At 31.3% G+C, this 12,906-nt stretch overlaps 1 protein-coding gene across 1 annotated transcript; it reads right to left on the bottom strand.

The window, feature by feature from the left end:
• Positions 1 to 742: 742 nt before the first annotated feature.
• On the bottom strand, positions 743 to 8,734 carry LOC134681889 (uncharacterized). Its single transcript, XM_063541532.1, has 8 exons — positions 8,602 to 8,734; positions 7,513 to 7,630; positions 5,544 to 5,656; positions 4,466 to 4,543; positions 4,154 to 4,273; positions 2,754 to 2,897; positions 1,810 to 1,999; positions 743 to 876 (listed from the first exon to the last, which is right to left on the bottom strand). The coding sequence occupies exons 1-8, from the start codon at positions 8,629 to 8,631 to the stop codon at positions 863 to 865; spliced, it is 807 nt and encodes a 268-aa protein (XP_063397602.1). The 5' UTR covers positions 8,632 to 8,734; the 3' UTR covers positions 743 to 862.
• Positions 8,735 to 12,906: the final 4,172 nt, after the last annotated feature.

Genomic DNA, 12,906 nt, shown 5'->3' on the forward strand with positions numbered 1-12,906 from the left:
TCAACATATGTTTTTCATATGTTTTTTTTTTTCTAATTTGATACTCATAATGATATAAATATGAATTTCATGTGAGAGTAAATATGAAATTACATATCTATTCAATAGAAAGCATACCTTTAAAGTACAAGTTAAGTTTTAGACACTGTATATAGCATGCCATGTACTTGAACAACACATGGAAAATATGAGATATAATTTCTAAAGCACTGACAATCATTTTAACTGTCAGACATTATGGTCACCTTGAAATTTCTTGAAAGCTGACTTTCATTTGACTTACTCATAGCCATGTCCAAGCAACTTTTGAGAAGCAAAATTTCTCACAAAATCATTATCAACAGAATTATAATCAAGCATGCAAGAAATACATCTAGCTGTCTATGTACCTTGAACTTGTAAGTCGAATAACAAAATGATTAATAAGGTTGAAAGAAATTATAAATTCTATAAACTGGTCCATCATAGCTTGCTAATAAGTTGGTTTTTACTCCCATTTCAAGGCCATATAATTACTAATAATCACTTGAGTTGTATCATTGGCAATCATCTGTACCAGTTATCTTATATAACTCTACACTTCGTATTGAGGACTGTATCTTGAACTATATTGTGACTTGGATGGAGAGTTGTCTCATTGGCACTCATAGCACATCTTCTTATATGTCCTAAATGTGAATATCTTATATCACTATCAAATGTCACATTGGTTGATCTGTGCTAATTAAAAACATACAAATTTATGTATTAACAAATGTATTTATTTATTTTTATTTCAGTATCTTTTTGGCTATGTTCCTTCTTTCATCATGTTCATTCTTTATAATTCATTCCTTAACTCCATCTCATTGTTTCTTCTTTACTACGTCTCATTACCTATAATAGAAAATGTAAAAAAATATACTTATGTGAATGCTTTTAACATGTTTAATTAAATGAATGAAAAACTCTGTTTATTTTTTGGAAACTGCAAAAACTTTCCTTATAACTATTAATTAATAAATAAATTAGGTGTATTTACTGTCTCCTGACTAGTTTCATTTTCAATATTGTCAAATTTTATGGCGACACACCCCACTCTGCCATTGTGTATTCATATGTTAACATGTGTGTAATTTTTTATTGTTAATATAAATAATACAAAAAGTTCTTTAAGCCTTTTTTTTAATGGAAATTTATATATTGAATGGCAATAATTCATTTTAAATCTATTGAAACATAAAATAAATTTTTGACTCTTCACATTTCACATAGTACGCTTTGCAGACTATTCAATGTGAAGAATTTTATATTAATATTATGGTTCAATAAATTCAAAACATTAAACGAGTTAAGTTTATTCTACACTTATTATTTGATGTGTAATAATCTACCAAACTAATCATTTAATAACTGATTTTTTAACCAATATTTATATGTCATGCTTTAACACCACTGTATTTGGTTATTTAAAATTGGGTGTCAGCTTTGAATTAATGTGATAATGGCTTTTGTTCTACCTTGAAGGATGTTTTAATTTATCTTCAGCTGCTAATATCAATGACATTTTGTGATTTGTGGACAGCAGTCTCATCAACAATCCTCCAACTCCTACCCCATCTTTTTTATATTTTTATGTGAATACAAACAATCACATCACCTGTACAGGTATGTCATGTATGTCATGAGAATCTAGTTTGACAGACAAAAATCAACAAAACATTCAAAGATTAATAGCTTTTCTTAATACACTATATAAAATTACACATATACACATTATATTTTTATAAGAAATGTCAGTTAGGAATTCAAACCATAATTAAGATATACCTGGTTGCTGTGCTGCTTGCCTTTGAGTCATCCTTCTGTTATCAAGCATCTTCAATTTGTCCCATTTTCTTTCATCATCTTTCTTAGTAACTTCATCGTAATATTCCATAACTTTTGCCCAAAAGTCAGTAAAGAACTCCAACTCATCACTCCCTTCAACATTCAATTTCTGGGAATGCGTAAATGACCTCTACAAGAAAAAAATTGATTATATATAAAATAAATTAAATAAGAAAGAATATTTGGTTGCCAGGCATGCATGTCATGTTGTAACAGGACATAATTTCCCTTTATAAAAGGCATTTATTATTAAAAACTCAGGAATTTAAATTGAAACTTTATGTTTTTTTTGTGATTATAACAATTGTGTACAAACACAGCTTTCATTTTTTTTAAAAGAATGAAATACACTGGTTAACTAATCAGCGTAAATGACTCAATGAGTTATTACTGTGACGTGAAGGGGGGTATCTTCACAAGAAATAAAATTGCTGTTTTATGATGAAAGAACAATGAAAAATGTCATGCATGTTGATCTTAAACCCATTTCACGAATCACAGTGAAATCAAAATGGCTTAACATGTTGCACAAATATAACCCTTTATCACCCTCTGTGATGTAATTACATAGGCAATGTGACCGATGAAATCCAGGAAAGAAAGATCACTCATGTATATCATGTATAAGTAACATTTGTTTTCCAAATTGCTATGTACAGATATAACCAGGGTATTTTTTTTATGATAAACTGGTTTGTTCAAATTGAAAATGTATTTGAAATTTTTATATTTTTGTCAAAGGTTCATAGTTAACATTTTGTCAATTTGAGTTTTATGAAAATTTAACAAGCCAAATTAATTATAGAGAATGTGTTTAAACCACTTTTTTGAAAGTGACTCTTTCAAAATATATTGTTGTCATATTGAATTTTAAATGTACTTACCAAAACCAAAGAAACCTGAATTCTCTCTGGAGAATCACCAACATCTACACTGGCAGAACTGGCATAACTCTCCAGATAGGTTTTACAAAACTCTTGTAATGGCATGGCCTGAACATCTTTGCCATTCTTAATGTCTGACATCAACTTAAAAAAAACCAACAAGCAATTATAAACTGTATACAAGAAGTGACTGCAAAAATGAAAATTTCCAAATTTTTGAAAGTTGATATAAAAATTTCCTTTTAACATTCTTTAAAATAAGATTGTGTCTGCTGACATGATTGCCCCCGCCAAACTATACAAAAAGGTGCATAACTCTAGAACAGTAAATGGCTTCTGCCGAAACTCAAACTTCATCTGCATTTTGGTTGTAAGCATTGTGTATGAGTTCTCATAAAATTTGGACGAAGCAAGTTTAAAAGTGCAGAAACAATAAAATTTGCACCTGTTGAGTTTTCAAAGTTATAAAGAAGCATATTTCTACGACGGTAAACAACTTACTGCCAAAATTTGAACTCTGTCTGATTGTTTTGGTTCTAAGTATGAGTTTCATAAATAATTTGTGGACGAGCCAAACTGAATGAAAAGGTGGAAACAAAAATAATTTGTGGACGAGCCAAACTGAATGAAAGTGTGGAAACAAAAATAATTTGTGGATGTTCCAAACTAAATTAAAGGGTGGAAACAAAAATAATTTGTGGATGTTCCAAACTAAATTAAAGGGTGGAAACAAAAATAATTTGTGGATGTTCCAAACTAAATTAAAGGGTGGAAACAAAAATAATTTGTGGATGTTCTAAACTAAATAAAATGGTGAAAACAAAAATAAATTGAATTTTTCAACTTATAAAGGGGGCCAATATTCAAACTCTATCTGGATGTTTTAGTTTGCAGTATGGTGCATGAGTTTTATAAACTTTCAATGAGCCAAACTTAATGTTGGAGTACGTAAACAAACAAAAAAACTTATAAAGGGGCATATCTCTATAATTAAGGTAAGGGTAATATGTATGTCCCCTGCGACTTGCAGAGAGGGCTAAAAAAGGGGGTTTTCTATCACTAAATATTGCATTAATCTGAATTGAATGACTTACAGATAAACACAAAGGGAACTTTCAAGGTTAAATTAAAGTCCAAAGCTGATTGGATATTATGACAAAAGTGTGTCAAAAGTCATATCTAATATTCTTCCTCTTAACAAATAGATAACATGAAGGGTGCCATATACAGTGCAGGAAATGCTTAACCTATTGGAGCACCTGATTATATTCCCTGTTTTGATAGAGTTTGTGTTGTTTCTAATTTATTAATTTTTTTTTAATTTTTACTCTTCGGTTCTGTTTGTAATTGTATTTTTTACAAAAACACTACTACAGTAACTACAAAATATAAAATCTTACTTTTCTTCTCAATTGGTTACGATATTCAGTGAACCTGGTAGTTGCCCACTGGTTCACTGACCTGTATGCCAAAGTATTGGTCTGAAAATTGTCTTGCTTTAGACATTTTCTAACTTCATTCTGTAATTAAAAATGAAAAAAAAATCTGATTACACATTTCATGCAGTTTAATAAAAACCTGTATTTTTAATGTATTCAAAAAGTATAAAATATATATATTTATTACTTCTCTTTAATTGACTGGACTACAAATCATTTAAGAATAATTAACTGATGGTTCTTCTATCTATTACGATAAACAGATTTACTTACTTTAAACTCCAAGTCAGATTGAGTCTTCAGCCAAGGACATCTGCTGAATTTTTCCTTGAGGAAAACATTAAGTCTTTTCTGAAACAAAAGTAAAAAAACATTTGATGAGTTGTATCAAGCCTGTATGTTGTGCCATACTTGCCAATACTGTTCATTGCCCAACCTCTGCGCTCGTATAAAGCTTGGCCTTGCAGAGCATCTGGTTTGAGAATAAATTTATACCATTTTTTTAATGGTTGAAAAATATTAGTACAATGACTTGCAAATGACTAAAGGTAAACACTAAATAAAATCATGTCAATTGTCATGCATAACAATATTTGGTTCTGTTGTGGCATTTATGATGAATTAAAGCAGGTGATTGAGATATATTTAAGGTTCATGTGGACCCTATGGCTAAAATGGCCGTATTTTCACCTCAAAATTTACTCTGAGTACAGACAAACCTGGGCATCTGTAAAAAAAGTACAAGCATAGCATGCCATAGATAATTGAATTTTAAATATGTTTTATGTTTTAGAAAAATAAAAACTTACCAGGATTTTGCCGTGCACTTTTTTTCATTCCTCTAGAAGATGCCAAAATAAACTAAGTTGGGAAACGGGTTTGAGAACTTCCCCACAGGTAAAAATTAAAGTGAGCATTTTCAATTGACATGGACATTAGATGGACAATAGATACCTGACAATAATTGGTTATGTAAACTGTGTACCTGAGTGGACCATATCAAGGTAAACTCAACTGTTTGTTCATTTTATCATCTTCTGCAGAGACGAAAAAAAGTGTACGGCAAAATCCAGTTAAGTTATGAATTTTCTAAATCATACAATGCATTTGAATTCTATTTATCTAGGGCATGCTATGCCTTAAAACTTTTCCAGATGCACATGTTTGCCTGTACTCAGAGAAAATTTTGAGGTGGAAATACGGCCATTTCAGCCATAGGGTCCACATGAACCTTAAGGTCTACAACTTAATGGGTGTGAATGTTGGTGCCTCATATTGAAATGGCAAATAGATGAAAAAAATGCTAAATAATAAATGGTTGGTACATTTAATGTCAAACAAAATATATTACCTTAAATGTACAGGTTTCCATGGAAAAAGCTCCATCATTTTGTTGCCTCTTTAGTGCTGCCACATCTTTCATCACACCTTCCAAGTTTTTTTCTAATTTCATTAGTGTTTTTACTAAAAGATATTTTTATTTAAAAATAAACACAATACTAAATTAATGTGATTACAACACATGTTTATACCATTTTGTCCTTTGTAAACTTCCTATGTGTTCTAATCATATTTCAGAAACAATTATAAATGTTTAAAATAAATCTAAACTGTGAATTTCTTAAAGGTTCCAATTAATTAATATTCCCCTCTTTTAATTTATAAGGTAAGGGGGCATTAATGTAACCATTGACTGCCCTTCTGTTTATTATATATTTTAATACTCTAACTTAAGTTTGCCTCATACACATTTTCATCTTCATCTCAAAGGTAACACATAGTGTGTAAAATTTGTAAAATCTAGATTGCAAGGAACACTTTTTCCTTTATTGGTAAAACAGTAATATTAGAAATCATCTCATAAGTACAATTAATGTCAATAAAATGTAGTATATGCAGTGCCAATGAAACTAAAATCTCCATAATCCAAGTCACAATTAATGTATAAAAAGTTAACAATTACAGGTCAAAGTACAGCCTTCAACATGGAGCTTTATATAGTGTGTTGAACTCACACCAAAATAGAATTCTCCTATTCTTAACCAGCTTGACTTTATAAAAACTCTTAAACTTAAAAATAATTTTAGATCTCAATATATATTTATACATGCATTATCAATATTAACTTAATTGAATTGCTTAACACTTTTTTTCATATATGTATGTTTCTTGTCAGTCACTAATGTTTGCATTTTAACCTGTTGTTTATGTTTTACTTTTTGCAAAAAAGTAATTATCATATAATAAATAAATTTGGTGTATTTAATGTCTTTTGATTGGTTAAAAGTAATACTTAACTTTTATTAACAATGTTGTCAATTTTTATGGTGACACACCCACTGTCTGCCTTGTGTATTCATATGCCAACATGTGTGTACATTGTTATTGTTACAGTGGAATATAAATAATATCAATAATACAAAAAAAAATCTCGGAGCCTGATGTTTTTGGTATCAGGTCTGTTCGCGCCCAAAATACTTTCGCACCCTACACGTTCACACCCAAGGTCCGTTCGCACTCTACACGTTCGCGCCCAATTTTAATTCAAATTCCAGTTGAATAATTTAAAAATCATGATTTTTGTTTTAATTGCTTTGATGTAAATACTGAATGTATTTATAGCTTGGTATGAGTAAAATATTAAATATTTTAAATGAAAAACACAAAAGATAATTGTTTTTAACAGCTTGGTCCCTTTGATCTGAAACAATTAAATAATGAAATATAGCAATACCAGAGACATATATACACATATACACATATATGTGTATATATGTCTCTGGCAATACACTATAATATAAACCAAAACATGATAAAATTCATTCAACGCACAAAAAAAAACGTAGTCAGAATCTTACTCCATTTTGAAAGTTATAGGTAATACACTAAACAAAACATGATTAAGTGTTATTCAACACAAAATAAAACGTTGACAGAATCCCACTTTAATTAGAAAGGAATAATTTATTTTCTTTAACAATACACTCTCAAAAACATGATTAAGATTTATTCAACACATAAAAAATGCTGTCTCGATTTGTTTTGAGACAATGAAATCAATTATACTTTTAAGAATACTACTTGCCAAAACTTGATTACAAAGTTATTAAACACAAAACCAATTAAAGTTGGGCGCGAACATGTAGGGTGCGAACGGACTTGGGGTGCGAAAAATGAAAGGGGGCGAACATGAGTGGGTGCGAACGTGAATGGGCGCGAACGGACCCGGATTCGATAGTTTTTTAGTAATTTAATTAAAATGAGTGTTAATAATTTATGATAGCCATTCATTAAATATCCTTATCAAGAGTCAAACTTACATATTTCATTTCCAACATTTTGTGGAATTCCTTGTGCATAATGTCCAGGGTCTTGTTCAGATGACAAAGCCTCTGCAAATAAATCCCTTTGGCTCAAATCCCCCTCCTCCTGTGAATCCTGTGCAAAATAAATATATAAAATTATCTTCTTACTTCACCCATGTACAAATGTAGTCTTTCCCAAAAAGTTTTTCATCTATTAGTTTGAAAACTAAATATAACAAGATGTCTGCATGGACCAGCTTTCCTGTTTGAATGATTTTACACTAGTAATTTAGGGGGCCCTTTACATCTTGTTGTTCAGTGTGAGCAAAGGTTCCGTGTTGAAGGCCGTGTAATATGATTCGATTTTTGTTTAAATCAAAGTTTTATTTTGGACTCTTTCGACCTCAACATTACCAAATTGTTAACACGGCCCAAAAATCAAAAATCTAAATACATGGTTAGATATAGCATATCATTGAACCCCATACATTCAATTTTTGTTGAAATCAAAGAAAGTTTGATATTGGACCCCAATTTAAACCAACTTGAAAACTGGGCCCCATTATCAACTAGAAGTAATTGTAACAGGATGCTGTTATGAAGTTTCCCAACCAAAGCTCCCATAATAAGCCATACCCATGGTCCCATATTTTATTAGATTTGTTTTATTATCCCATACAAGAATATATTAGGTTTAGAGGTGGGGATCTGTACTGCTTGTTTACAAGATTTCAAACAGAAGGATGTGGGTCCCTCTGTTTTTGCTTTGATTTGTTTTATCATACCATGCAAGAATGCATATGGTTTAGGATTATCAGTAATGATTTACTAATAAAGAGTAAATTAAAGTAATAATTTGAAATCGTGTTTTCATGCAGGAAATTAGCCGATAATCGTTGTCCGCTTTCGGTCTTTTGCGGTTAGTGCCGAAATATTGTTATAAGTTTCAATTAAAAGAAATATATGTTAGTTGTAAAACTATTTTTTTTCGGTTCAGCCATTCTTTGAAGATTTTACACATGAAAATTAGAAAACGGTAAAATTGTGTCCCAAGCGAATATTTGCGCCCCACTCTATTGATAACACTAAGCAGCCCTAACTTACATCAAAGACACTTGACTGCCTTTTTGACATTTCTGTAATAAATATTCACACTTTTGACAGTAATGTCGCTTATTATTTACACTTTTGACAGTAATGTCGCTAGTTTAAACACAATGTCATTCAAAAGCACTGAAGGCGTCGTCTGCTTTATGACGTAAGAGAGAGAGTAACTATATACTAGTCTGTTTCCCGGCCGTTATTGAAATTCTTGACAATAGATAAATATAAAGATATTTCATTTCCTAATCATAGGGCTCATAACAAGTATGTAATCACATAAAGTAAAAATAAAAAAGCCTTTCTCTCCCACTCGCATACACTTACACATACAACTATCGTTCTGATTAAGGATGATTGATTTAACATGCAAATAGATTTCTAAAGAATTAGCTCAGTTATATTAATCAGAGATGGTCAAATATCATATTTGCTATTTTGCCGATGACCGATAAAAAGCATTTGCTTCAATATAATTATGTTTCCCCCTGTTATAAAATCAAGACTTCATGAGTTTGGGATGTTTCCACGAACTGATCAAGAAATTACTTCAGTCTGACGTTTAACGCCATTTCAACTGGTACCGTATGTGGACGTCGTCAAACCGGGAACCGAAACGTTCAAGTTCAAGGCCATCATTAGCTCATACCGACCGTTAATATTTGTATATTCACTAAATTTTAAAAAAATCTGCAGGCCTGCAAGACGACTTAATTTGCTTAAAATTGGTATGGATGAATACTGTAACATGTAATGCAGGGCAAGCCATTGTTGATTTTTCACATACATATGTTTTAATGGCATATTTGTCCAATTTCTGTATTGTACCCTCCATATTAGTTCACTTAGTTACATGAAATTAACTGAAACTCGAAAATCAATACCTTTTATAAAAAATTAACAATGGCTTGCCCTGCATTACATGTAATATTATTCGTCCATACAAATTTTAAGCAAATTAAGTCGTCTTGCAGGCCTGCAGATTTTTTTGAAAATTTAGTGTTCACCCCAAGAACCGGTTTGGCCACAACATAACAATTTCAAGTTTATTTACAATTTACACAGTGTGTATATGTAAAGTATGTTTTAATGAACATATGTTTTCATAGTTTATGACTTTATTCATTATAGGTTGAAAAATACAGGCAAAGTTTAGATGTTTATGAAGTGTCCTATATTTTGACTTTAGTGGAACCTTAACATCACATGAAAGTCCCGTATCTCAAGATCATTCGCCAACACAGTCTATATCTTCGCCTCTGATAGTCCAACCTCCGTCAAGTGATAATGGGTCTTCTAACGTATCGTCGCCGGTTCAAATTGACGCACAACAGGAATATTCGGAAGCGATTTCAGATGATGATTTATCAGACGATGTCGGTGAGCAGGCCACTTCAAAAACAGAGCCACAATGGTTTCCATTTAAGTCAAAAGCAGAGTTGTTGATGTATGTGTTAATGAACTCCACAACTCACCCAGTTGTAAGTGTTTTATATATTTACTTGCAATAAGATATATCATAAAGAGAAATTATAAACAGCAAAAGTTTTCAGCAAAGTCAGATATACAAATGAGTGAATTATATGACCATAATTATCAATTGACTCCTTATCATGCTTAAGAAATTATTGTACTTCATAAAAAAGAAGATATGGTATGATTGCCAATGGCAGTGAGACAACTATCTACAAAAGACCAAAATGACACAAACATTAACAACTATAGGTCACTGTACGGCCTTCAACAATGAGCAAAGCCCATACAGCATAGTTAGCTATAAAAGGCCCTGATTAGACAATGTAAAACAATTCAAACAAGAAAACGAATGACCTCATTTATGTAAAAAATGAACAAAAAACAAATATGTAACACATAAACAAACGACGACCACTGAATTACAGGCTCGATCCTGACTTGGGACAGGCACATACATAAATAATGTGGCGGGGTTAAACATCATGAACATGTTAGCAGGATCTCAAGCCTCCCCCTAAGCTGGGACAGTGGTATAACAGTACAACATATAAGAACAAACTATGAAAATCAGTTGAAAAAGGCTTAACTTTGTTTAATAACAATTTTTAACAATTAGTTCGTCATATTTGTTTTATTTGACAAGGTTCTTAAATATTTCACATAATTTTAATTAATAGGCATTGAAAAAAATAAAACCATTATTCAATTTTCAGAGTGATGAAATAGTGAAGTTTATCATTTTTATGATGGGAGAACTGAATGTGACAGATGTCCCAACTCTGCAGAGTTTGAAAAATAAAAAGATTGGAGACTTCAGCTGGAAAGATTTTGTTACAAAAGTGAGGGCTTTATTAAGGATTATGTACCATTGTCAAATGATTGTATATTGATTCAATGCTTAACATATAGAAATTTTATAGAAAATCCACAGCATTTATCGAGGGTGATAAAGAGGGGATGCTTGCACGGAAAAAACGTGAAAAAAGACATAATTTCATGTTGAACGTGAAATAATTTTTGTCACGTCAATGTTGCACAAAAAAAACCCACCTTGATTTGAATCTTTTGTGACTGAGTCACTGTCCTCTGTATATATAAACTCTCTGTTTTACATAATATTCCCTATTTAGTATACATATTTATGATATAAACAATTTACGGCCTTTTTAAAAAGTATTTAACAATCTTCTTAACTTTTAAAATGCAAATAAAGGAACAACATCGTATGCCTTTCCGCCTTATCACAAAAACAAAATTCAATCAATCTTTTTTCTTGACGATCCCTGCCTAGTGTTTGAACTTTATTTGAAAAATATAGAGCACGTAAAATACTCATTTGAAATCACGATGCACGTAAAATTAAGTAAGCAAAACACGTTGATCGAGGAACCTGTCTTGCAAGACTGAAGGTCAAATAAAATAGTAGAAACATGTTGAATGTGCAAATAAAAAACGGCGATCACGTTGCAGGAAAAATAACCCTTCACCACCCTCTTTATCTGTGTACTCTCATATTTGGCAATTATATTACTATATTACTGATAGATATTGAATTATTGCATGCAGTGCTAGCATTGATTTCCTTACAACCAGTTTATTAATATAGTTATTGGTTAAAAAAAAAAAAATCGACAAAATCAAGTACACCTTTTAGGATGCGCTCGACTATAGTGACTCAGCAGGAGGTTTTTGGGAATTTACAGGTTTGTTAGAACTTCTTGATTTTCAGGGGGTGGGGTGCTATGGATTTTTTTCCAAGACAAACTTTTTTTTCACCTTTAGCGAAAGACAATCTTTCAATTTTAGCAAATACATATAGTGGCAGCTGAGGGTGAAACAAACAAATTTTTTTTCTCAGGGTCAAAAACAAATTATTTTTTCTCATAAAACTTGAAACAAAATACATGATAGTATAAAATCAAGGATTTTATGAACATGTATATCAGTATATAGAAAAAAGTAGAATCAAGGTGGTTTTAATGAGTAAATTAGTTAAAATCTTATACATACAATTATTGACTCAACTACCGTAGATACTCACTTATAAGTCGGAAGTTTGGGAGTAAAATTCAGAACCCAGAGAGGGGTACCGACTTATAAGCGAGATCAAGAGACCAGAGGAAAAATCCAAGCTCAAAATTTCAAGTTCATCTGAAAAATCTTAGACACTTAAGTGTTATTAAAATTTGTCTAAGATCTTTCGGCAGATGAACTTGAAATTTGAGGCCAAAATAGGCCCTTACCACACCTCCTTTAATATCTCAATGTTCGTGTAGTCTACATTAAGCTTAATTATACTAACATAACATTACTGCACTTTTGTTATACATGAAAGGCATTCATAGTGCTTTGTACACTAAAACGTCAGAGGAAAATGTCCTGACCCCCCCCTTTTCCAAAAAAAAATTTAAGGGTTATAGACAGTCAGTGGGTCCCCTCTTATGAAAATTTCTAGATCCACCACTGAATTTGATTTATTATACATGTTATACTGAACAATTTTTTTGTAGTCTACAAGTAAAGATGGCATCCCTGTTTGGTCAATGAAACCATCACAGATCTTAAAGCTCAATATGGCACATCCTAAGATATCAAAGTCACTCAAAAGGTAAAATTAATTCTTAGAACATTTATTTAATTTAGAAAAATTGATATTAATGTTGATCACAGAAATTAACAATTAACAACTGCTGTACCGTCCTAAACAATGAGCAATGCCCATACAGAATAGTAAGTTATAAAGGCCCCGAAATGACAAAGCAGATCAGTTCAAAGTAGAGGCCTAATTAATGTACAAATAAATGAATGAAAAACAAATATCTAACACAGCAA

The sequence above is a fragment of the Mytilus trossulus genome, chromosome 8, assembly GCF_036588685.1.
Source record: "Mytilus trossulus isolate FHL-02 chromosome 8, PNRI_Mtr1.1.1.hap1, whole genome shotgun sequence".
Classification (NCBI taxonomy): Eukaryota; Metazoa; Mollusca; class Bivalvia; order Mytilida; family Mytilidae; genus Mytilus; species Mytilus trossulus.

Coding starts and splice junctions, on each gene's coding strand:
- LOC134681889 (XM_063541532.1), bottom strand. CDS start 8,631: ATGTCAAAAAGGCAGTCAAGTGTCTTTGAT. Junction 2,898..4,153: donor GTAACCAATTGAGAAGAAAA/GTAAGATTTTAT, acceptor GTTTTTTTTAAG/TTGATGTCAGACATTAAGAA. Junction 2,000..2,753: donor TTCAGGTTTCTTTGGTTTTG/GTAAGTACATTT, acceptor TTTTTCTTGTAG/AGGTCATTTACGCATTCCCA.